A 26,516-nucleotide genomic window follows, 5' to 3' on the forward strand; every position below is an offset into this window, starting at 1 on the left:
TCCAAGAGAGGGTGCGCGTCACGCCCACTAAGTGCAGTCTTAAGTGGACACAACAGAGGAAAACAAGTAGCAAGAAACCGAAAAGATTAAACACCATGTAGCAGCCCAAATAAGACTAATAAAGCAACTAGTAAACGTAACCCTAGGATGCTTCTAGCACAGGGAGGCGGCGGTCGTCAAACACGCGTCTCAGGTGCCCTGGCGCCCCTCGCGCCGCACGGGGCGGGCCGTGTCGTGCGTCATGACGCACTTCCGCCGAGCGAGCGCTGCTCCTGCGCGTCCCGCCGCGAGTTTCAACGCTGTTCCCGAGGAGACGACGGTGCGGTAGGATGCAGCCGAGGCTCGTCAAGCCGCCGGGGCAGGACTTCGCGGTGGAGCGTCTGAAAAGTCGCTACGGACTGCGGGGCTGCCGCCCGGCCGAGGTGAACCCGGCGCTCCCCACCCCTGCCCGGCCGGGGCGGGCGGAGGGCCCCACCGCGGGCGGTGTCGCAGGGTCCTGGCCGGCGGGCTCGCGGTGGGCGGGCGCATCTGCTGGGGACTGGTCTCCTTGGGCTTTCCTTCTCCGTGACCCGGGATGTCCATGCTCTGCGGAGCCTGGTGTGTCAGAAGTATTCTTGAACTTTATTTACGGTGATTGAATAGAGTTTGAAAACAATTTAACTTTGTTTTAATCCCCACCCTAGGACATTTTTGCACTTATCTTCAGATAGAGCAGGAGGGAGAGGGGGGGGGAGACACACACACACACACACATCCATGACTGCCACCTACACTACCCAACGTGGGTAGGGACAGACCGCAACCGAGGTTCGTGCCCTTAGCGGAACCGAACCCCAGACACTCTGGTCTGCAGACCTACACTCTAACCGCTGAGCCAAACCGTCCAGGGCCAAGTTAACTTCTTTAAATGTTGATTTGGAAACTAAAAAAGTTAGAATCATTCTCTTGGAGCCTTTGCTTGGATTCACCATAGTTAAACGTTTTGCCAAAGTCGCTTCACCCTTCTCTTTCCCTCTTTGACTCCCTTTCCCTACATGCATTTTCCCTGAGCTGTTGGAGGCTGCTTTGTAGGCATCTGACTCTCCTGTCCAATAGACACTTCAGTGCATCTCCCTAGAAATGACATTGTCTTAGACATGCAGTACAGAGTAATACATTCAGGAAACTTGTCATTGCTTCAAATTATGTACTTTAATACAACGGTATTATGTATTTCATACTCAGATTTTACCTATAATCTCAGCAATGTCCTCTGCAAAAAAATACTTTTTTCCTGATGCAGATACAACCCAAACGAGCATTGCATTTGGCTTTCTCTTTTGTTGCCTTTAATTTGGAACAGGTTCTGAAGACGTTGCCTTTTGTAATACTGATATTTTTGAAGAGTATAGGGCAGTTATTTATTGGGATGTCACTCAGTGTGGGTTTGTCTGATGATGCCTCATGATTAGACACTGGTTGTATGTTTTTGGCAGGAGTATTACATGAATGACACATGGCTTGCTATGTTCATCAGGTGGCCCCGGAGGCTGCTTTGCCCCCTTACTGTTGATGTTAACTTGGTTAAGGTGGTGCCTACCAGATTTCTCCACTGGTCTAATTAAAGGCTAACCTTTGTAGTTAATACATAGTTTGTAGGGAACTATTTTGCGACTGTAAGTTGATTGTCAGCATGCTACCAGAAAGGGGACTTGAGAGGGTCTGCCTAGGGCCAGCTGGTAGTGGGTGGATTCTTGACTTCACACTTGAAAGATTTCACAATACGAGTCCAGGTGAATTTTAGAATTTTAGAGGATGTTTATGAAAGCTGGGGACAGTGAAACAAGAAAGGGCTGGAGAAATGAGCCCAGGCTGGGCTGCTTTGGCTCACTAAGAAGTCAAAGAAAAGGGGGCCTTGGGGACAGGTTCAGGGGGTTAGCCTGGGGTGAACTGCCACTGCCCATTGCTGTCCTGCTTGCAACAACCTTTGTGGAGGCCCTTAGAGTTTAGGAGATGCATGCAGGTGGGGGAAGAAATGGTGGGGAGGGGAAAGCTCAGGTGTGCTCCTGGAGGGAGAGTGCATGCTGAGTCCTTTGTTTTGAGGGGTTTTGAAAGGCTGGGCATTTAGAGGAAGATCAATAGAATGTTCATTAGCTTTATGTAGATTTACCAAAATGAGGTTTATTTTCTTAACTTCATCTTTCCTTGGGTGTGGTTTGCAAATGGCACTAATTAGATTTCTGCTGTCTAAGCTTGGGGAGAAGTGCAAACCATTTGCTCTTAAGTGTCCCGGGTTTAGGGAAGATAGGATTTACTAGAGGGCTGCAAACAGCTCTTGAACTCTCTGTCTGTTTCCCCATTCTGCTTGCTCTGGCTTACTGGCCTGTTTCAAGTATACACATTAAATGTCACCATTTTTCTTTTTTTAGTATGCTGTTTCAAATTTTGATCAGGCTAAATGTAAGAGAAGCTCTCTAACCTCCCCAGGTAAGCCAGTAGGGAATTTTGTATATTTGGGGTTTTAGCAAATTTAATTTGAAAGAAAAGATTAAAAAAGAATGTTTAGACTTAATAGCTAATGCCAGATGTCTTGTGGTACTAAGCCTTTTTCAGTCCAGTAAGGAGCTAACAGTAATCATGATTTTGGGGGTGAATGTGTAAAATGTCTTTAAAAATCAAATTGAATGTTTTTGGTGTTTCAATTAGTGTTTTTTTTGTTTTTTGTATCCTCACCCGAGAACAGCATTCATCTTCAGATCGAGAGAGAGAGAAAAACATTGATGTGAGAGAGACACAGCGACGGATTGCCTCCCGCAGGAACCCCAACAGGGCCGGTGATGAACCGCAACCCAAGTCGGTGCCCTTGACCGGGATCAAACTCACGACTCATTGTTCCGTGGGCCAGGGCTCTAATTGCCGAGCCAAACCGGCCAGGGTACAATTATAGTGTTTTTATATTAAAAATTAAGCAGTATATTAGGTAAGAAAGATTAATTGCTACGGTTATGCAGAAGCTTTTCCAAGTTATTAGGGTAATTATTGCACTGAAGGAATTTATCAAATAAATTTACTTAGTAAAGATAATTAATTATACTGTGGAACTGGGTGTGTTGGAACATCGTGTGGTAATCTGTGACTAACATGTATAGCTACTTAGCCATTAGAGTTTTGATTTGTTGACACTTTTTAGGCAGTGTCTTTAGTAAGTATAATCATTGAACTTTGGGGTGATTATTGCCAAAATAGTAGTTAATATCTTTAAAAGTCGAATTTCACTTTTTTCCTAGCTTATTTCGTTTTGAAACTTTGTAACAGTTTTCTGAAACATTTGTTCAGTATGAAAAAAACATATTCCAGTTATTACTGAGTCTAGTATTTTTATTTTTTTTATTTTTATTTTTTATCCTCACCCGAGGACATTTTTCCATTTTTTATTCAGGTAGAGTGGGAGGGAGAGAGAGGAACAGAGAGAGAGAGAGAAACATCGATGTGAAAGGAACACATCGAGTGGCTGCCACCTGCACGACCAACCAGGTCCGGGGACAAACTGCAACCGAGGTACGTGCCCTTAGCGGGAACCGAACCCGGGTCTCTCCAGACCGCAGGCCGACGCTCTAACCGCTGAGCCAAACCGGCCAGGGCAGTCTAGTATTTTTAAAATATCTTAAATTAAGATTCAATTTTAGTTTTAAAAATTGCCCTAAACTTCCACTTTTCCAAAATATACCTGTGAAGTATAGGTCATTAAACCGAGGAGGTAAAAATAAGTGGTAGAGTTGGGTGCATCATTTTTAAGTGTTTCTAAATAGTTTATCGGAGACGCTCTTATTTCCTTTTTTTCATTGAATTTAGTATAGACTAACAGTTTATTAAACAAATCTTAATGTTTAAAGTATATAAAATTAAAAATGTTTAATGTTTGAGGACTGATGAGATACCATGAGTTGGTAGAAAGAGGGCTGGATTCTGAATGTTATTCTTTGTATTTGCTGGTTGTGTTACATGGAAAAACTTATATAACTTTTCTGGTTCTTAGTTTTCTAACCATTAAAATAGAATTAAAAGCACCTATTCTTCCTGGCCAGTGTGGCTCAGTGGATTGAGCGTTGTCCCATGGACTGAGAGGTCCTGGTTCAATTCCTGGTCCGGGCACATGCCCGGGTTGTGGGCTTGATCCCCAGCAGGAGGCAGCTGATTTTTTTTATCTCTCTCTAAAAAAAAAATCCTTTAATTAATTTTGCTGACTTATCTTCAGGAACCTAGAATGAGATCATTAGTATCTGATCTTAATAAGTAATCTCAGCTATTTCCTTTTTCGTTCAAGATGATTTGGATCTGGACTCTTCTGTAGATAAAGTTGGTTCCTTACTAAGATGGTACTCTGATGAAAGACAACATTCCACTGTACCTCTTCGCAGTTCATCCCAGCACTTCAACATGAACCGGTAAAGAACCCTGTGTTTTTACTATTCTACCCCTTCAGTATCTCAGAAAACTTAGGGCAAAAGGATGGACTACTTATGTGTTTGCTTTTCTCTGAGGGGATGTAGAAGCAGTGTGGAGACTGTTGAATGTAGCGTGTGTCCAGTCATGTGGGAAGCATGGATTTCACAGAAGTTGAGAGAGAGAGGTTAAAGGAGGAACTAACTACAAAACACGTATGTTATAGTCCAGGGGTCAGCAGTTTTGTCCAGGAGAGTCTACCTTGGGTAAAACCAGTATAGAAACAGTGGAAGCTAAGGTGAAATAAAATTCCGAGGTGAATCTTATTAAATTCCAGAAATATGTGGCACAAGGAAGTGCCATAGGTATCTAGGAGTAAATATTTTGAAATAATGTTAAACCACAAAGATATATGCAAAATGAAATACTGAGATAATTATGGAGAGAGAAAAAAGACAATTGTGCCTAAAATATGTTATTATTTTTTTCCTTTTTATTGAATTTATCGGGATGACATTGGTTAATAAAATTATACAGGTTTCAGGTATACAATTGTATACTACATCATCCGTATATTGAATTGCACATTCAGCACCCCAAAACAACTCATTCTTTTTTTGGTGGTGTTGTTTTAAACACTCAATATTTATTATGTTTTTATTTTATTTATTTTTTTATTAATTTATTTTTGTTACAGATGTTTCTCCCTTTTCCCCCCATTGACACCCTCCTCCAAATCCGGTCGTCACCCGCAACCCGGTCCCAAGCATTGTTGTCTTGATGTCCATTGGTTACGCATACATGCATAGAAGTTCTGTGGTTTATGTCTTTCTTCCGTCCCCACCCCCTCTTCTGAGGTTTGTCAGTCTGTGGCCTACTTCAATGTCTCTGGGTCTATATTGTTCATCAGCCCACCTTGTTCATTATATTCCACAAATAAGTGAGACCATGGGGTATTTGTCTTTCTTTGTTTGGTTTGTTTGCTTAGAATAATACTCTCCAGGTCCCTCTGGGTCGTCTCGAAGGATAAGAGATCTTTCTTTCTTACAGCTGCATAGTACTCCATTGTGTATATGTACCACAGCTTTTTTATCCTCTCATCGACTGATGGACACTTGGGCTGTTTCCAGCTCTTAGCAATTGTAAATAGTGCTGCTATGAACATAGGAGAATATATGTTCTTTCTGATTGGTGTTTCATGCTTCTTAGGGTATATTCCTAGAAGTGGGATCACTGGGTCAAATGGCAGTTCAATTTTTAATTTTTTGAGGTAACACCGTATTGTTTTCCATAGTGGCTGCACCAGTCTGCATTCCCACCAGCAGTGTACTAGACTCCCCTTTTCTCCACACCCTCACCAACACTTGTTTGATGATTTGTTGATGGCGGCCATTCTGACAGGTGTGAGGTGATACCTCATTGTTGTTTAAATTTGCATCTCTCTGATGATTAGTGACATTGAACATTTTTTCATATGTTTCTTGGCCATTCGTATGTCCTGTTTGGAGAGGTGTCTATTCAGGTACTCTGCCCATTTTTTAATTGGGTTCTTTGTCTTCCTTTTGTTGAGTTGTGTAAGTACTCTATATATATTGGAGATTAACCCCTTATCCAATGTACTTTTGGCAATTATACTCTCCCATATAGTGAGTTCCCTTTCCATTTTGATGGTTCTTTTTCTGTGCAGAAGCTTTTTAATTTGATGTAGTCCCATGTTTCCATGTTTTCCTTTGTTTCTTTTGACTTAGGTGTTGTATCAGTGAAAATTATACTGCTTGTGATGTCTGAAATTTTGTTGCCTACATTTTCTTCTAGGATTTTTATGGATACACGAGTCACATATAAGTCTTTTATCCACTTTGAGTTTCTTCTTGTGTATGGTGTAAGTTGATGGTCTAGCTTCATTTTTTTTTCATGTAGCTGTCTAATTTTCCCAACACCATTTATTGAAGAGACTGTCTTGACTCCACTGTATGATCTTGCCACCTTTGTCAAATATTAATTGAGCACACTGTATTGGGTCAGTTTCTGGGTTTTCTGTTCTGTTCTATTGATCTATATGCCTATTTTTATGCCAGTACAAGGCTGTTTTGATTACAGTGGCTTTGTAGTATAACCTGATATCATGTATTGTGATCCCTCCTACATTGTCCTTCTTTTTCAAGATTGCTGTGTCTGCCCGGCCAGTGTGGCTCAGTGGTTGAGCATCGAACCATGCACCAAAAGGTTGCTAGTTCAATTCCCGGTCAGGGCACATGCCCAGGTTGTGGACCTAATACCCAGTCGGGGGGCATGCAGGAGGCAGCCAATCAATGTTCTCTCCCATCGATGTTTCTCTCTCTCTCTCTCTCTCTCTCTCTCTCTCTCTCTCTCTCCCCCCTTCTCCCTCCTCCCTCTCTATCTAAAATCAATAGAGAAAACAAAAAGTTTGCTGTGGCTATTTGGGGTCTTTTTTTGGTTCCATATAAACTTTTAGATTATTTGTTCTGGTTCTGTGAAATATATCATTGGTATTTTGATGAGGATTGCATTGAATAGATTGCTTTGGGTAGTATGGACATTTTAATAATGTTAATTCTTCCAATCCATGAACAAGGTATGTGCTTCCACTTTTTTATATCTCCCTCTATTTCCTTTTTCAATGTCCTGTAGTTTTCTGCAAAGAGGTTTTTACTTCTTTGGTTAAGTTTATTCCTAGGTATCTTAATTTTTTTGCTGCAGTGTTAAATGGGATTTTTTTTTAGTTTCTCTTTCTATGAGTTCATTGTTGGTGTATAAGAATGCCGTTGATTTCTTGACGTTTATTTTATATCCCGCTACTTTGCCAAAATCATTTATTAAATCTAGTAGATTTTTGATGGAGTCTTTAGGGTTTTCTATGTACAATATTATATCATCTGCAAATAATGACAGTTTTACTTCCTTCTTTCCAATTTGGATCCCTTATATTTTTTCTTCTCGTCTGATTGCTATGGCTAAGTCTTCCGTACTATGTTAAACAGGAGTGGCGAAAGTGACCATCCCTGTCTTGTTCCTGTTCTTAAGGGAAATGCTTTTAGTTTTTGCCCATTGAGTATGATGTTGGCTGTAGGTTTTTAATATATGGACTTTATTGTGTTGAGATACGATCCCTCTAGTCCCAGATTGCTGAGTGTTTTTATCAGATATGGGTGCTGGATTTTGTCGAATGCTTTTTCAGCATCTATTGATCATATGATTTTTATCTTTCATTTTGTTTGGTTTCTTAAATTTTTTTTCTTTATTCATTTTAGAGAAAGAGATGGAAACATTGATGAGAGAGAACATCAGTTGTCTGCCTCCTGCATGCCTCCCAGTGGGGATCGTGCCCACAACCTGGGCATGTGTCCTGACCGGGAATTGAACCGGTGACCTCTTGGTGTATGGGTCGATGCTCAACTGCTGAGCCACACCGGCTGGACTGCGCTTGAATTTTTTTTTTTTTTTTTTATCCTCACTCGAGGACATTTTTCCATTTTTTGTACAGATAGAGTGGGAGGGAGAGAGAGGAAGAGACAGAGAGAGAGAAACATCGACGTGAAGGGACACATCGAGGGGCTGCCACCGCACGACCAACCAGGGCCGGGGACAAACTGCAACCGAAGTACATGCCCTTAGCAGGAACCGAACCCGGGTCTCTCCGGACCTCAGGCCGATGCTCTAACCGCTGAGCCAAACCGGCCAGGGCTTGAATTTTTGATATATAGCAATTGCTTCATTCTCTGCTTAAATGAAGTAACCCATATAAGGCACTTAGAGCAGCGTTCAGTACATAGGAAAGCATTTAAATAGGCTATTATCATCATCGTTATTATTCTTTGGCACTCATTAAGTAAGCTAGGTGATTTGGATTCAAGATTTGGACATTAGGAAGATTGAATTTAGAGTAAGGAAAGTGAAAATTGCTTTGAAATATGAACGCGTGGACATTATTTTCTTATATTTAACTGATAGTTTAATAATTTTTTAGTATTTCAAATTGTAATTTGAAGCTTTTGGACTATGAAGGTTTTTATAACAATGGACTGGTTTTTTTTCACAATCCCTAATTATGATATAATCTACAATTATAGTATTGTCTGGCACGTAGACTCATGTTGCTATTGAGTACTTGGAATCGGCTTATCTGAATTGAGGTATGTTGGAAGTCTAAAATGCACACATTGAAGAAGATGGGTTAAAGAATGTAAACTATCCTAATTTTAAAATATTGATTACATGTTAAAATGATTATCATTTAGATATACTGGAGTAAATCTAATAGATTGTTAAAATTTCACATCTTTCTATGTTTTCGATAGGGCTACTAGAAAATTTTTAATTCTTTATGTGGCTTGTATTATATTCCTTTTGAATAGTACTGCTTGAGAAACTTCAACTTTGTGGTCATCTTTTTGGCGAGAATACTTGGGAGCCTAGTTCTCTTTCACATTTTATTAGTTATGTCAGCTGTCAGTTACTTAAGGGATTTAGGGTTCAGTTTTCTCATGGTAAACAATAATTCCTTTAGCTAAATGGATAGACAGCCATACCTGCTAAGACCCCCCCCCCCCCCCCGAGGTATCAGGGCTCGTAAGGAGAGTGCAGTTGTGGAGCGTTCTGCGGGCAGGTGCAGTTTTCAGTTAAGCACATTTGTATGTGTGAGAAGATACTTTTTGTGAGCTTATAGGATCAGTGACTGTTACTTTTTATGATTTTACTTTTTACATTTAAAAAAATGCTTATTCCATTTCCTCAGTTGTGATGCTGTTAATATTTGACAAGCCGTTTTATCTTTGTGGAATGCTATAGTAAACTTGCAGAATGCTGTGATACAATTTTTCTTAAAGCCTAGGTGATGGACTGGATTCTCTTCATGATTCAAAGCAATGGGAAACAGAAGAAGAGCTAATTGAGAATGATCACAGAGCTAGTAACTCCAAAATAACCAAGCAGTCTTTTAAAGAAGTAGAAAAAGGTAAAAGGAATACTTGTTTTAGAATAGTTACTTAGCCCTGGCCAGTGTGACTTGGTGTTTAGAGTGTCGGTCTGCCCACCAAGGGTCTCAGGTTGGTTTTTCCTGTCAAGGGCATGTACCTGGGTTGCAGGTTCGACCCCCAGTCATGGGCACATACCTGGATGGGTTGCAGGATCCCCGGCCCCCCATTGGGGTGTTTGGGCAACAACCAGTCAATGTGTCTCTCACATAGATGTCCCTCTGTCTCTCTCTCTCTCTATTCTTCTCTCTCTCTTTTCTTCTCTCTCTCTCTCTCCCCTTTCTCTTTTCCACTCTCTCTAAAAATCAATGGAAAAAATATCCTTTGGTTAGGATTAACAGAACAACAACAAAAAAGAATGATCATTTAAACAATAGCACACATAAAACTTACCCCATAGTAATAACACTTGTCCTGCGTTTTTGTAAGCCATGAGATAGTTGCTGTGCTTATTATTAAACTGAAGTAAAAGAGAAAAATAAACTTCATTATTTTCCAGTAGTATTTCTAAACTCTCAAAACTTATGAATATAAGTTTATCGATTGAATACTTTTTACAATTTCTTTAGTTCTTTTTCATGTCAGTATTTATTAGGAAGTCAGTAAAAGATTGTTGGTAGTGTTTGACTAATTCTTTTTTATTTTAAGAAAATACCCCAGATTACATTAGGTGTGGCTTTCGTAGGCACTGAACTAGCAGTCGACCTCTGTGTGCCTGGCTACGTAGTTCTGTCAGGGTTTCAAGGACAGAGGCAGTCTGATGGCACCCTCCTCCTGGCTGCAGGGTTTAGGGAGTACTGTCACCACACACTGACAGCCTCTCTGCCTCTCTGCCTTTCTTCTCCTGGCATGGAAAAATATGAAGTAGGGTAAAGCTGTCAAGGTAATTCTGGCATTAAAACAAGAACATATTATTTAAAGGAGAAGGTTATAGAAATTACATAATTACATTATATAATTACAGACATTGTATAGAGTTAAAAACAGGCACAAAACCAAATAAGGCCTTTTTTATATAAGAAATAAGAATGAACCCTGGCTGGTTTGGCTCAGCGGTTAGAGTGTCGGCCTAAGGTCCAGAGAGACCTGGGTTCAGTACGCACTAGAGGCATGTACCTCGGTTGCAGTTTGTCCCCGGCCCTGGCTGGTTAGGTCGTGCAGGTGGCAACCACTCGATGTGTCCCTTTCACGTCGATGTTTCTCTCTCTCTCCCTCCCCACTCTATCTGAACAAAAAATGGAAAAATGTCCTCAGGTGAGGATTAAAAAAAAAAAAAAAGAAGTAAGAATGAAAAAGAAGTTATGCAATGATTAACAATATATTTAGATTAGTTGTTAATATATAATCAGGAGTTTCTGAGGTAAATAACATTTCTTGGCCCAGACGGTTAATACGTGAATGGTTTCATGTACTTTAAAATCTATTTTGAAACAATTTTAGACTTACTGAAAAGTTACAAAAAGGGCACAAGGAATTCTTTATAGCCTTCATCCAATTTTCTAAATTAACATTTTACTACCTTGGCTATGTCATTCTTTCTCTTCATGTATATCACCTGAAACTTTTAAACAGTACTATAATTCATATTTAAAGTAGTTCTTCCTGAAGATTACCTTGTGTCTATTTAAAACTAAATTAATAAAGTTTAGTATTTTATTTTCTTAGCAGTAGCCTCACCATCTAAAATGGCCTCAAATTCAAGAAATTGGACCGAATGTTGTAGTGATGCAGGTGACCCTCCTCTGAAACGTGTCAGCTGTCCAACATCTAATGCGTCGGAGAAGCAGAGTCTCCTTCCGCACCAGATCAATCAGATATACGATGAGTTGTTCCAGATACATCAGAAGCTGCAGGTGAGATGTGTATGTTCTACACACCAAACGTGTAAACATTTAAATACTACAGGGTATTTTATTTTGATTGTTTTCAGTAAGTGTGTCAAAACAAGTTTGGAAGGGAACAAACAATTTATCAGAACTATTGAGAAAATACAGTGAGAGGAAAATACAAACAGTGGCCTTTTATGGGTAGGTGTAACTCTAGATTTTGGACTTTATGTTTTATGTTATTCCAATCCCATTTTTGCTTAAGAAATAAAACAAAATCTGTCGGTAAAGCATGCTTTTTTTTCCCCTTACCCGAGGACATTTTTCCATTTTTTGTTCAGATAGAGTGGGGAGGGAGAGAGAGAAAGAGAAAGATCGACATGAAAGGGACACATCGAGTGGCTGCCACCCGCACGACCCAACCAGGGCCAGGGACAAACTGCATCCGAGGTTCGTGCCCTCAGCGGGAACCGAACCCGGGTCTCTCTGGACCGCAGGTTGATGCTCTACCGCTAAGCCAAACCAGCCAGGGCAAAGCATGCTTTTTGAAGTAGGTGTTCTAGATTCATCATTTTTAAACACCTGTATGGAAGAAGTTCTCTTGTCACCTCTCACCAAAATTCAGTTTAGAACACTGGCCTTTATCTTGGAGATGTTTTATTTCTTTTCTTTTTTTTTTTATCCTCACCCGAGGACATTTTTCCATTTTTTGTACAGATAGAGTGGGAGGGAGAGAGAGGAAGAGAGAGAGAGAGAGAAACATCGACGTGAAAGGGACACATCGAGTGGTTGCCACCCGCACGACCAACCAGAGCCGGGGACAAACTGCAACCGAGGTACGTGCCCTGAGCGGGAACCGAACCCGGGTCTCTCTAGACCGCAGGCCGACGCTCTAACTGCTGAGCCAAACCGGCCAGGGCGGAGATGTTTTATTTCTAAAGGAGGTAATTCATGAATTTATCAAGTGACCACTAGGTGGGAGTACAGAAGGAAGCAAAGTGTATGTAATACACAATTTCTGTTGAAATTGTAGTTGGAAATATGTTATATTTTTATACACATAAAATAGTTAAGCATTTTAAAAAATGAGTATCTAATTTTGTCTAATTCTAATTATAGTTACTATAGCATTTTAGAAAAAGGTAATTTTAGCCTAAAATCACTGGGGGGAATTCAAGGAGACTCTGAGTGGTACTTACTGAGAGAGAGCTTAAAGGAGGGGCAGAGGGAGCAGCACAGGTGCAAGGAGTGGGAGGTGAGGGATTTAGAAAGAGTGATTTGTCAGATTGTGAATGTGTTAGCCTGTCTGGGAAAGAGAATAGTGAAAAGTTAGGTTGGGTAGCACAAGTCTGTAAGCGTAAGAGTGACAATGAAAACAGTGCCTCGGGAAGATCCCTTTGCTGATACTTCAAGGGATAAAAAAGAATGAAGCAGGGTTGTAAGGATATATCTGTCATCTACAGTAAAGACAATAAAGACATTTAATTTAAAAGATGAAGTTTAATCTGACTCTAAAAATCCTTGCCAGGGCTCCTCTGAGGACTTTTACAGCAGAGGAATTGCAGTCTAATGTGTGCTCACATGTATGGACTGGAGGGGATGCGGTGTGGACTTGGGAGAGCAGATAGTAGTGCTGATGAGAGGATGGAAGCAGATGGGGTGGGTGATGCAGAGACATGGAAACGAATAGATTGGAGGTTTGTGTTGGAGGTACCATTGAGTAGACGGGGTAAGGAATTGGATATGGTATAGGGAGAACAAGATCCCCTCATCTCTGGTTTGTACAGCTTGGAGAGTTGATTTAGGAACGAGTGATTTTAATTTGGAATGGGTTACGTTTGTAAAATGGGGCTATAATGTAAGTAGTAAATAGTTAAATATATAAGTTAAGTAGAGAACGAAGTTCTTGGATGGCATCTACATTTGGAAGTAATTTACATATAGATACTTAGGTTGTCACCAGGAGCTGAGGTCCGGAGAGAGGCCAGAGCCAAGGGCGTGGTGGTAGTCCTGGTGTTCTGGGTTAGGACGCTGGCCTGAGGGACAGAGAGAAGTGGGTGGAGTCTAAACGTCGTTAAAGAGATTGGATCAGTAGGTCCTGGAGGTGGTTTTGGTGTGGGAGGAATGCAGTAGGGGTTCAGTCAAGAGCAAAATGCAGGTTTACTTCCTTGGTTATTGATACATGCTGCTGCTTTTCGCTGAGAAATGAAATAAAACTGGAGGAGGAGAAAAAAATCAGTTTTTAAAAAATTCATAACTATTATTTTTTGTAGGAAAGAAGGAATTATACATATCTTTTCATTTTTATTGCTTTACTATGTAACACTACTTCAGTTTTTAAAAGTTTGATTTGTAAAATACTTATATTTAAAAACAACTGTGTCCCCATTGTTTATATTTTACAAGGCCAGTATTAATATTTCTATTTGCTATTTTAAGAGAAATTGTTTCAGCTACAGTTGAAACACCCTCTCTCATCTCCTTTCCTGTTCCCCTTCCAGGATTAAATGCTCCCCTGAAATTGGTATAGATCCTTTATTCAAGTTTTATCACTTTTATGTGTTTATATGGATGCATTTTTTGAACGTTTTAAAATTTTACAAAACTAGTGATGTAGATTTGTTTTTAATTAAAAAAACAGTTTTGATTTTTTTTTTTAAGCAAGGGAGAGTGAGAAACATTGATTGCTGCCTCTTGCATGCCCCCTACTGGGGATGGATCCTGAAACTCCGGCATGTGCCCTGACTGGAATTGAACTGGCATCAGTGCATGGGATGCTGCTCAGCCACTGAGCCACATCGATCAGGGCTGTTGTGGAGATCTTTTTGTAATGTTCTTGCTTCATTATTATCTTTTTGAGATTCATATATTTGGGAAATGTTGATCGAGTTCATTCATTTTAATAGCCATATAGCATTCCAGCCTATACATAAACCACTATTGATTCATTTCTGTATAAATATAGGTGGAGTCTATCCTGTGCAGATAGTTCTGCTTAAGTATCCTTAATTTGTCAGAATAAATAGTAGTAGGGAACTACCAGATTGTTCTTCAAAGGGGTTTGAAGAACCCCTTGTTTATGTTCCCGTCAGCATCTGTTCATAGAGTTCGCTTTTCCCTGTAATCTGATGGATATTTCACTAATGTTATGATTTTCATTTTCTATCTTTGAGTGTTAAATTCACTGAGGTAATTCTCTCTGAGTTCAGACACGAATGATAAAACCATATTTTTAAGCAAACTGGGATAGGAATCTGATAGACTTAAGTAAAAAGACCAGTGTCCTTTATATCAAATACAAATGATGAGTTATATGAGATAACAGCCCTGTGTCCAGGAGTTATTTTTCAGTTCTCCAGAATTCTGTGGTTCCTTGTTAAACAACATAAGCATTGTGTTAGAATTTTTTGGCTTTCTTCTTATGATCAGGGTCTGGCAAGTTTTTGCCAACAGCTGACCAGTTGTGGAGAACTTTGAGATTGTATCAGAGCCCATCCCTTCCAAGGCCGTGTGCAGCTGCCTCGGGAATGGCTGGGACTGCGGTGGCTGAGTACACGTGCAGGCCTGGCCCCATGCAGGAAGCTTATGCACGTGGTCATCAGAACAAGGCCTGCCAGTCTCCATTCTCGTCGGGAGAAGGGAGAAGGTGAGGTGCCTTCACAGGCGCCTGCCAAGCCTGAAAGAAACCGTGAGCACACAGCAAGTAGTTCTGGGGGCAGCCCTGGCCAGTTTGTCTCAGCGGTTAGAGTGTCGGCCTGCGGTCCGAAGAGTCACAGGTTCGATTCCAGTCAGGGGCAAGAGCAAAAGTGCGGGCCTAGGTTGCGGCTCGATCCCTGACCCTGGTTGTGGTCTTGTGGGATGCGACCAGTCAGTGTGTCCCGTGTGTCGTCCCCCCCCCCCCCCCCATCTGAAGATAAATAGAAAAATATCCTTGGGTGAGGATTAAAAAAAAGTTCTGGAGGCTGGGAAGTCCAAGATCAGGGCTCTGGCAGACTCAGAGTCTGGTGGGAGCCCACATCCTGGTCACAGCCATCTTTTTGCTGTGTTCTCACATGTTGGAGGGGCCACTTTAATTTTTTTGAAGTGTACAATTCAGTTGTTTTTAGTATATTCAAAAAGTTGTGCTACCATCACCACAGCCACCTTTAGCATATTTCCATGATCACTGTAAGAAACCCCTGCCTGTTAGAAATCTCTCCTCATTTCTGCCACAACTCTCCTACTTTCTGTCTCTGTAGAGTTGCCCATCCTGGCTTTTCATATCAATAGAAGGACACAGTATTTAGTATGGATGGCGTTACTGGTTTCTTTAACATAGTATTTTCAAGCTTCATTCATATTGCAGCAAGTTTGAGTAGTTTTCATTGCTGAGTAACACATCATTATAGGGATATTCCCCCTTTTAATCCATCTACCAGTTCATGGACATTTGTGTCGTGTCCACTTTTTGACCGTCAGGAGCAGTGCTGCTGTGGACGTTCATGTTGAGGTTCTGTGTGTGGCTGTGTACTCCGTCGCTCTCGGGTGTACCTGGACTGGAGTTCCCGGGTCTGCGGTAGCTCTCTGTTTTCTGAGGGACTGTCAGACTGTTCCAAAGCGACTGCCTCATTGGACATTCTCAGTAGCAGTGAACAAGGATTCCAGTTTCTCCTTATCTTTATTTGTTATTTTGTCTTTTTGACTCTAGCCTTTTTAGTGGGTGCAAAGTCATATTTCATTGTTGGTTTTTTGTTGTTTTTTTAATCCTCACCTGAGAACATTTTTGCATTTATCTTCAGATAGAGTGGGAAGGAGAGAGGGAGGAAGAGAGAGAGAGAAACATCCATGTGAGAGAGACATATTGAGTGGCTGCCACCCACACAACCCCAACCAGGGCTGGGGACAAACTGTGACCAAGGTATGTGCCCTTAGCGGGAACCGAACCTGGGACTCTCTGGTCCACAGGCCAACACTCTAACCACTGAGCCAAACCGGCCAGGGCTCACTGTGGGTTTTTAGAAGTATTTTTTATTAAAGCATAGTTGATACACAGCATTACATTAGTCTCAGGTGCCCAACAGCGATTAGACTGTTCGTGCACCTCTGCTCACCCCACTGAGTCTGGTAGCCGTCTGTCACGGTGCTCCCCTTGACCTTCTCGCCCATCCCTCCGCCCGTTCCCCCTGGTGGCCATCAGTGTATCCTGTTTCTATGAGTCTAATTGTGTTTTGTTTTGATTTTTTAAGAAATTCTACCTATTAGTGAAATCATGCGGTATTTTCTCTGTGTGACTTATTCAGCACGGTACACTGTAGGTCCATCCGTGTTGCGGCTGGCAGGATTGTGTTCTTTTCGTTGCTGCTCATGGTGATGTTGATGCCATTTTCCTGATGCTAACTGGACTCCGTTTTGGCCATGCTTGTTTAGTGCCACCTGAAAGCATATAGGTAGAGATGTCAAATAGGCAGTTTGGACTTGAGTTTGGAACTTGGGAGAAAGCTGAGGAGTTGTAGGTTGGGCGCAATGAGCCAGTGTGTAGATGGACCCAAGCAGAGGGAGTCTGAAAAATGAGAAGGGGAACAGCCAATTGGGAATGAAAGGACAGCAGAGGAAGCGGAGCCTGCCAGGAGCCAGACACGCCACTGCCAGAGAGGGACATGGAAAACCAGCAGAATGTGGAAGTGGATGTTGGGAGAAAGGGACAGTGATACAAACCTTGCTGAGAGACTCACTAACACTAGGACTGAGGTGTGGCCTTTAGATTCTGTAGAAGGTGGCCATTCCAGCAGGTAGCGGGGCTGAGGCCAGGTTAGACAGACAGTGAGGAGAGGCAGAGAGAGGGCTCAGCAAGTGTGGATGGTTCTAAAGCAGTTTATGAAGGGAGGGGGCACATTTGGTGGCGTCAGGAGATTTCATTTCAGACGAGATGGAAGAGGTTGGAACATTAGCAGGATGGTCTGCATCCCAATCTCCATGAGAAGGCAGAAGGCGAGATCCTGAACCCATTTTATAACAGGGAGGGAAGGCTCTGGCCAGTTTGGCTCAGCGGTCAGAGCACCGGCCTGCGGACTGAAGGATTATGGTTCAGTTCCAGTCAAGGGCACATACTTGAGTTGCAGGTTCGATCTCTGACCCCAGTGGCAGTTGTGTGGGAGGCAGCCAATCGATGTGTCTCTCTCACATTGATATTTCTCTCTCCTCCTCGCTCCTCTCCTTCCTTTCTTACTCTCTCTAAAAATTAATGGAAAAATACCCTTGGGTGAGGATTAACAAAAAAATAAATAAAATATAGTGGAGAGAGAAGGAGAAATGAATGTGTGTTGAGGGTAGGTTGATGTTTCCTCTGTTCTCGTTTTCCTGTGAGACGAAGCTGTTCTCATGGAATGTTGTAGGAGTTAATGTGTTAGCATGAAAAGTGGGGGAGGTTTGTAACAGACACTGTGGAGAAAGAGAGAGCGCCAGCCATGAAAATATAAACAGGTTCTGGACTGCATGAATAACCCAGGAGAGTATAAAACCATACGTTCACAGTGGTACTGCTCATGGTGTGTGGTTTTCCCCAGCAGTTCTTAGCAGTGTAGCCCTGGGGCAGGGGAGGCTCAGTGCTTCAGCCCAGGCTGGGGTCTGCCCGAGGGAAGGGAGTGAGCGTAGGGAAAGGCCTGACTGCTGGACTGAACTGGAGCATGCAATTTAAGCTGGGTAGGGAATTGATTCTATATAGCAGTAATCAATTTTGACTCCATATATTTTTTTAAAATATGTTTTTATTAATTTTTTTAGAGAGACAGAAACATCAGTGTGAGAGAGAAGCATCGATCGGCTGCCTCCTGCATGCCCCTTACCTAGAATCGTGCCTGCAACCTGGGCATGTGCCCTGACCGAGAATCAAACCGGGATCTCTCAGTCCATGGGATGCTCCATCCACTGAGCCACCCCGGCCGGGCTTGGACCCCATAGTAGACTCTCACTGTAGTATCACGTCATTTTGCAGCAAGCTAGAAGTTCTGTGCAAGTTTACTCACTATTGTGCTAGTCTAATGTTAATTACTGTAATCCAGGTGTTACTTGGAACCTGTGAAGTCCTCGACATTATTTGATTAATCTGTTTTAGTAAATAAAGATATAATTAGTAGAATTTGTGAATGCACTTTTTCAAACGCTTCAGTCTGATATTTCGATACAGTGTGAGACTGCGGCACAGCAGGAGTTTGCTGAAGAACTTCAGAGGCGGGAACGTTACTTACTTGAAAGAGAACAGCTGCTCTTCAGACACGAAACTGCCTTGAGTAAAATGAGAGGTGTGGAGGAAGAGGTGCTCACCAGGTTTCGGGTTATGAAGGAGGTAACTGGTGTTCGATTTCAGAGTTTCTGTTTTCCCCTAATTCAGATTCACTAGTTAGCTCTCTCCCTCCCTCTCCCTCCCTCCCTCCCTCTCCCTCCCTCTCCCTCTCCCTCTCCCTCCCTCCCCCTCTCCCTCTCCCTCCCTCTCCCTCTCCCTCCCTCCCTCTCTTTCCCTCCCTTTCCCTCTCTCTCCCTCTCCCTCCCTCCCCCTCCCTCCCTCTCTTTCCCTCCCTCTCCCTCTCTCCCTTCCTCCCTCCCTCTCTCTTCCTCCCTCTCTCTCCCTCTCTCTCTCTGTTTCTTCTCCCCACACACCTCTCTCTCTCTCTCTCACTCACTCACACACATAAACATTTTGCCCTGGTTCATTTGAAAATAAGTTGCAAAAGTCATGACATAGCACCCCTAAATACTTCCTTAGTATTGTAAAGATTTATTTGTATCGCCTAAGAGGAATTATATTCTCTATACTGTTATCATATTAGGAAAGTAATATAATTAAACAATGCTAATTAAATAATTTAACTTAATATACAATTCACACTCACTTTCTCATTTGGTTCCCGAAATGTCTTTTTTTTTTTTTTTTAATCTTCACCTGAGGACATTTTTGCATTTATCTTCAGATAAGGCAGGAGGAAGAGAGGGAGGAAGAGAGAGAGAAACATCAACATGAGAGAGACACATCACTTTGAGTGGTCGCCACCCACATGACCCCAACTGGGACCAGGGACAAACTGCAACCGAGGTACGTGCCCCTAGTGGGAACCGAACCTGGGACTCCCTGGTCCGCAGGCCGACACTCCAACCGCTGAGCCAAACTGGCCAGGGGTTTGTTATGTCTTTTGTTACTGTTTTTTTATTTTGTTTTATTTTCTGATGAAGAAACTAGATGTAATTCATACATCATGTTTTATTTTTGTATCTTTTTGGTTTCTTCGAATCTAGAGCAGTCAGCTCTACTGGTTTTGTTGTTTGAGGGACTTTTCTCTGGAGGCTCCAGGCCAGTGTTCTACCGAGCGGTCTCACTCTGGGTCTGCCCTGTTGACAAGTGATCGTGTTCAGATCCCTGTCGAGAATGCTGTATAGTTTATGCTGTATCCTTCTTTGTTTCATATCGAGATCTGTTACTGTGTATCACTCATATGGACTGAATGTCTTTGTTTTAAAAAATGCCTGCAATCTTGTCATCACTGCCGTCATCAAGGCAACAGTTCCAGCACGCAGTTTCCTTGTGCTCCTTTGTAGTTGTCCCCGCTCTTGTAGTCAGCCCTGTGGCTCCGCCTTTTCCCACAGGACGTGGAAGTAGAATCATGACATGACTTTTCTGTAAGGAATCGGGGGCGCCGCCGAATAAAACAGAGAAGAGACTGGAGAGCCAATCAGCCGAATAAACAGGGATCAGGCTTTATTGGGTGCACTCCGGGTGGGTTCACAGACTCCGGGGGTCGAGTCCTAGAAGCCGCGCTCAATGTAGGGGCTCGTGTCTTTTATATCTGTCTGTTGTAGCTGGAATTTGTCCCTTAGGGTTTGGCCCTGCGGGGGCTATGCATGGAGCCTCTGGAATGTGAATCGATAAGAGCAAGATGGGAGTTAATCTACAAGCTTGAGGTAGGCTGTTCAGGGTGGGAGGCAAGGCTGAGCAAGTGAGACAATGGTCGAGCACTTTGCCTGGCGCCAGTCCCCAGGCCATCGGACATTTTCTTTATCTTTGGTTTTTAGCAGAAGTTCCATTGTGCTGTATCTCCACTTTTCTTTGAGTTTGTCCTATTTGGAACTCACTGAGTATCTTGAATTTGTACATTTTTTTTAATGTTTTTCACCAAATTTGGGATGTTTTTAACTAATATTTCTTCAAATATATATATTTTCTTACTCCAAGTGCTCCCTCTTCTCCGTTTGGATCCTGGTTGCTCACATGTTCGGTTTTCACTGTTCCCCACAGATCTCTGGGGCCCTTTCTCCTCGTCCTCATTTTTCCTTCTGTGGTCTTCAGATTTGTAGTCCCTTTGCATTTATTTACAGTTACTTCATGGAACATAGTTAAAAACCCAGCACGTGGATCATCTAAGGAGTGGTGTTTTTCTTGTCACTCAGTCACATGTTTCTGGTTCCTTAGATGTCCACTGACTTCTGGATTGTGTCTAAGACCTGTTAGATATTTTGTGTAGATTCTGAATGCTCGTATAATCCTCTGGAGAATGTTGGTTTGTTGTTGTTGTTGTTGTTGTTATTGTTGTTGTTGTTTGGTACGTGCTTCTAGCTGGAACCAAACCTGGGACTCTGGTCCGCAGGCCGACACTCCAACCGCTGAGTCAAACTGGCCAGGGCGAGAATGTTGGTTTTATTTGTTTACTTAAGCAGTCCGCTCGGTGAGGGTTGGCCAGTTCTCGCTTGCATTCTTTGGGCGGTGCCCAGACGGGTTAGGTGTCAGAACCTCAGTGGTGTTGCTGTGGGGTTGTGCTGTGCTTGTGCACTGGCTTGGTCAGACGTGGACAGTGTTGGAATCGGCTCGGTTCTTAAGCCCTTCTGCTGTGCTGCTGCAGCTCTTCTCCGTGCCTCTGCTGCGTGGCGGGGTGGTCGGACCTGGGTGGTATTTGTGATTGCTCTGATTGCTCCACCTTTGCTCTGCAACGTTTTTGTGTATGCTGTGCCTAGGCAGGTCAGGGTGACCCCGATTTGTACAGGTTCATATACACCAGAGTGAAAGGGTCCCATTTTTAATCTCGTTTCCAAGATTCCCCCCACATTTCACTCACGGGCCCCTTTTCCTGTTTTCCCTGGCCGGAAAGGCAGAGTTCCTCTGAGTGTTAGCAACCTGCACCAGTGCCGTCCATCTCTGACTGAGGCCTGTCCTGGGGCAAGGCTGCTGGAGAACAGGAGAACAAGGAACCTCAGGAAGCTGACTGACTTTAGGGTATTTCTGCAATTTCCTCCTTTGTTTCCTTTTCATATTTCTTATCTTTCACAGTTTTTGTGCCTTGTCTAGGGTTTTTTAGTTGTTATTACTAAGAGAAGTAGGGTGTAGTGAGCTTATCTTGCAAACAAAACTCATGTTTTCTTTTTTTTTTTTATTTATATTGTTCACAACACATTTATTTCCACTGGTTACAGCAGGTAAAATTAAGTGAAGAGAAAGTGTTTTATCTTTCTTGACTTGTTATATAATGAAGAGATCCTCTAGATTTCTGGGTAAGAGGCATAACTAGCAATCCCACAATGATTTCCACTGTTTCTTGCCATCCGAATATATCCTTGGTCACCAAAATGGAGGCCCCAGCTTGGGCTCCGGCGGCGGGAGGGCGGACTGGACTGGAACTGTGTCGGGACACTCGGGGTTTGGAGGGCGCTCAGAGCTTTGGCTGAGTGCAGCCACTCAGGACGGTGGCCACATTGCTCCTTCACTCATGTTTTCAACACCTTTTGGATGTGTAAAACTTTGGAAATGAGACTATTAACCTGATTTTTAAAGTGAGTGTATTTTAAAAACTTTTATTTTTCAATTACAATTTACATTCAGTATAATTTTGTATCACTGCCAGGTTCCGCGTAGTGATGAGACAGTCGTATGCCTCCCAGAGTGGTTCCCTGATGTTTGCAGTGCCCACCCGGCACCACACAGTTATCACGATATTATTGACCATCTGTCCTATGCTGTACTTTCCATCCCTGGGATTATTTTGTATCTACCAGTTTGTGCTTTTTTTGTTGTTGTTAATCCTCACCCGACGATATATTTTCCATTGATTTTTCGAGAGAGTGGAAGGGAGGCGGGGAGTGAGAGAGAGAGATAAAGAAACATTGATGCGAGAGATACACATCAGTTGCTTGCCTCCTGCACTTGCCCAAACCAGGCCAGGAATGAACCTGCAAATGAGGAACATGCCCTTGACCGGGAATTGAACCTTCAGAGAATGGGCTGACACTCTAACCAGTGAGTCACACTGGCCAGAGCCAATTTGTGCTTCTTAATCCCTTCACCTTATTCACCCAGGACTCCAACTCTGCTCCCAGCAGTTTGTTCTCTGTATCTGTCCCTTTTGTTCTTTAGATCCCACATATAAGTGAATCATACCGACATTTGTCTTTCTCTGACTTATTTCACTTTGCATAATACCCTCTAGTTTATCCGTGCTGTCTCGAATGGTAGATTTCATTCTGTGTATGGCTAACATTTCATTGTAAATATATACCACAACCTTTTTATCCACCGTCTATTGATGGGCACTTGGGTTACGTCCATATCTTGGCTGTGGTAAATGCTTCAGTGAGCATAGGTGTGCATATATTCTTTCAGATGAGTATTTTAGGTTTCTTCAGCTATATACCCGAAGTGGACTCTCTGGCTCATGTGGAAGCTCCATTTTTAATTTTTTGAGGAACCTCCACACTGTTTTCCGCAGTGGCTGTTTCATTTGCGTTCCCACCAGCAGTGCTGAGGATTCCCTTTTCTCCACACCCTCGCCAGCACTTATTGTTTGTTGGCTTATTGATGGTAGTCATCTGACAGGTGTGAGGTGATATCTCATTGTGGTTTTAATTTGCAGCTCTCTGATGATTAGTAACATTGAGCATCTTTCTTAATTGCCTATTGGCCATCTGTATGTCCTCTTTGGAGAAGTGTGTATTCAGGTCCTCTGCCCATTTTCTTATTGGATTTTTTTTGGTGTTGAATTATATAAGTTCTTTATAAATTTTGGATATTAACCCCTTATCAGATGTATTATTGGTGAATATCTTTTTCTATTTATTTATTACTCCTTACCCGAGGACATTTTTCCATTTTTTGTTCAGATAGAATGGGAGGGAGAGAGAGGAAGAGAGAGAGAGAAACATCGACATGAAAGGGACACATCGAGTGGCTGCCTCCCGCACGACCCAACCAGGGCCGGGGACAAACTGCAACCGAGGTACATGCCCTTAGCGGGAACCGAACCCGGGTCTCACCGGACCATGGACCGACGCTCTAACCGCTGAGCCAAACCAGGCAGGGCTCTTTTTCTATTTAGTAAGTTGTCTATTTAGTAAGTTGTTGTATGGATGGTTTCCTTCGTTGTGCAGAAAATTTTTAGTTTGATGTCATTCCTTTGTTTCTTTTGTTTCCCTTGCTCAAGGAGATGTATCAGAAAAAAATATTTCTAAGAAAAATGTCAGTGATTTTGCTGCCTATGTTTTTTTAAATTTATTAATTTGAGAGAGAGAGAGAAACATTGATTTGTTGTTCCACTTATTTTGCATTCATTCATTGATTCTTATATGTGCTCGGATTGGAGATTGAACCTGCAACCTTGGTGTATTGGGATGATGCTCTAAACAACTGAGCTCCCTGGCCAGGGCTTCTGCCTGTTTTCTTCTAGGAGTTTTATGGTTTTGAGTCTTAAATTTAAATACTTAATCCATTTGAGTGTATTCTTGTCTATGGTGTAAGAAGGTGGTCTAGTTTCATTTTTTGCTAGTATCTGCCGAATTTTCCCAGCACCGTTTATTGAATAGACTGTCTTTACCCCATTGTATGTTCTTGCCTCCTTTGTCATAGATTAATTGACCACTTAGGCATGGGTTCATTTCTGGTCTCTGTTCTGTTCCATTGATCTATGTATCTGTTTTTTATGTCAGTAACATGCTGTTTTAAATACTTTAGACTTGTAGTATAGTATAATTTGATATCAGGTAGCATGATACTTCAAACTTTGTTCTCCTTTCTCAAGATTGCTGTGGCTATCTGGAGTCTTTTGTGGTTCCATACAAAATTTTGGATTATTTGTTCTAGATCTGTGAAATACACCATGGGCATTTTGATAGGAATTGTACTGTATCTCTAGATTGCTTTGTTCATTAATTTTTGCACAGAATTTTTAACTTTATTATTAGCTACCGAGCTGTGAGATACAAACCAGTCAAAAACATTAAAGAAAAGTTGCATGAAACAGGTGTACACAGACATACTAGATATACTACACAGAAGCCCAAGTTGTGTCTTCCAATCCCAAAGCTGTCCCTGTGGGAAAGGATGACCTCCGCTGGGGCAGAGGCGTGTGGGTCACGGCAGTGACAAGAGTCCCCATCAAGGAGAGCAGCGACAGCTACAGCCACACGAGCCCAGAATCCATGAAATCGTTTTCAAAGGTTCTCGTAATCATAAAGTTTTCAGTGAAAACAGGAACCCCTCTTTTCCTGTAGGCCTTCCAGCTCGCAATTGAACAGACTTGACATCAAGGCAACTGGAAGCCCTCCTGTGCCTTGAATGGTGAGTTCTGCCCAATGTGTGGCCTTTCCTTCCTGTGTCAGTAGTGCCGTCCAACAGAACATGCTGCGGGACACAGCAGTTGATTGCAGTGCCGCCTCTGGTGCAAGGGAGACAGCGCTCAGCAGAAGGCCACAGGGCTCCCTGTGAATCCGCACACCTGAGGGAGGCCCTCCGCTTTCCAGAAAGACTGTGCAGCTGGATCCGGGTGGAACATTGCCCTGCAGCAAGGAGCAGTGTGTGTGCCTGTGAGAGCGCCCGGCTTCCAAGACTGTTACAGCAGCTTCCTGGGTCAATTTCTCTCCCTCCCATTCATATTAGTGTGAGCAAACATCTTGACCTTGATTCTCACTCAGCACAATCGCTCTGTGCAGAGGAGTTTGCCTCTGAGTCTGGAACCTCAGCACAGGCTGAGACACTCCACAGCCCAGGGCAGTATGCACTTTTTTTTTTTAAATCCTCACCCAAGAACATCTTTGCACTTATCTTCAGATAGAGCGGGAGGGAGAGAGAGAGGAAGAGAGAGAGAGAAACATCGACGTGAGAGAGACACATCAACTGGCTGCCACCTACACAACCCCAACCGGGGCTGGGGACAAACTGACCAAGGTATGTGCCCTTGACAGGAACCCAACCCAGGTCTCGGGCTGCTGCTGTAACTGCTGAGCCAAACTGGCCAGGGTGGTATGCACATTTTCATGATGATAGTTTATTCTGTCCGTAAGCATGGAGTGTGCTTCCATTTATGTTTATCTTTTTCATTTTCTTTCTTCAGTGTCTTATAATTTTCTGTAGGTCTTTTCCCTCCTTGGTTAAATTTATTTACAGGTTTTTGTTTGTTTGTTTTATACAATTGTAAATGGGATGGTTTTCTTAGTTTCCCTCTCTGAGAGTTTATTATTGGTGTATAAAAATGTAACTGGCCCTGGCTGGTTTGGCTCAGTGGTTGGAGCGTCGGCCTGCGGTCCAGAGAGACCCGGGTTCGGTTCCCGCTAAGGGCATGTACCTCGGTTGCAGTTTGTCCCTGGCCCTGGTCGGTCGTGCGGGTGGCAGCCACTCGATGTGTTCCTTTCACGTCGATGTTTCTCTCTCTCTCTCTCTCTGTTCCTCTCTCTCCCTCCCACTCTACCTGAACAAAAAATGGAGAAATGCCCTCGGGTGAGGATTAAAAAAAAAAAAATGTAACTGATTTCCAAAAGTTTATTTTGTATCCTGCTACTTTACTGAATTCATTGATCAGTTCTAGTAGTTTTTTGGTGGAATTTTTAGGTTTCTCTCTATATAATATCTTGTCATTTGCGAATAATGACAGTTTTACTTCCTCCTGTCCAGTTGGAGGCCTTTTACTGCTTCTGCTTGTCTGGTGGCTGTGGCTGGGACTGCAGTGCTGTGCTGAGTAAGCGTGGTGGAAGTGGACAGCCCTGTCTTGTTCCTGATCTTAAGGAAACGCTTGTAGTTTTTGCATTGACTGATGTTGGCTGTAGGTTTGTCATCTATGGCCTTTATTATATTGAGAGATGTTTCCTCTATTCCCACTTTGCTGAGAGTTTTTATCATAAATGGGTGCTTGATTTTGTTGAATGCCTTTTCTGTAGCTTTTGATATAATCGTGATTTTTAGTCATTTTGTTTATGTCATGTATCATGTTAATTGATATGCTGGTATTGAAACAACCTTACGTCCCAAAATAAATCCCATAAAGTATGTGTATTT

General features: G+C 42.5%; 1 protein-coding gene across 10 annotated transcripts in view; it reads left to right on the forward strand.

Moving 5' to 3' along the window:
• Positions 1 to 300: 300 nt before the first annotated feature.
• CCDC138 (coiled-coil domain containing 138) overlaps positions 301 to 26,516 on the forward strand; it is a 100,367-nt gene continuing 74,151 nt past the window's right edge. For 2 of the 10 annotated variants that reach the window (XM_036257205.1, XM_036257208.1), the window contains exons 1-6: positions 301 to 422; positions 2,409 to 2,466; positions 4,304 to 4,424; positions 9,270 to 9,397; positions 11,082 to 11,269; positions 18,405 to 18,563. In XM_036257205.1, the coding sequence (XP_036113098.1) occupies positions 330 to 422; positions 2,409 to 2,466; positions 4,304 to 4,424; positions 9,270 to 9,397; positions 11,082 to 11,269; positions 18,405 to 18,563 (747 nt within the window). In that variant the 5' untranslated portion in view covers positions 301 to 329. Of the gene's footprint in view, positions 423 to 2,408; positions 2,467 to 4,303; positions 4,425 to 8,513; positions 8,577 to 9,269; positions 9,398 to 11,081; positions 11,270 to 18,404; positions 18,564 to 24,739; positions 24,807 to 26,516 lie in introns of those variants that run through there. The other 8 variants (XM_036257206.1, XM_036257207.1, XM_036257209.1 and 5 more) reach the window with 8 other exon arrangements.

The sequence above is a fragment of the Molossus molossus genome, unplaced genomic scaffold (assembly GCF_014108415.1).
Source record: "Molossus molossus isolate mMolMol1 unplaced genomic scaffold, mMolMol1.p scaffold_m16_p_12, whole genome shotgun sequence".
Lineage (NCBI taxonomy): Eukaryota > Metazoa > Chordata > Mammalia > Chiroptera > Molossidae > Molossus > Molossus molossus.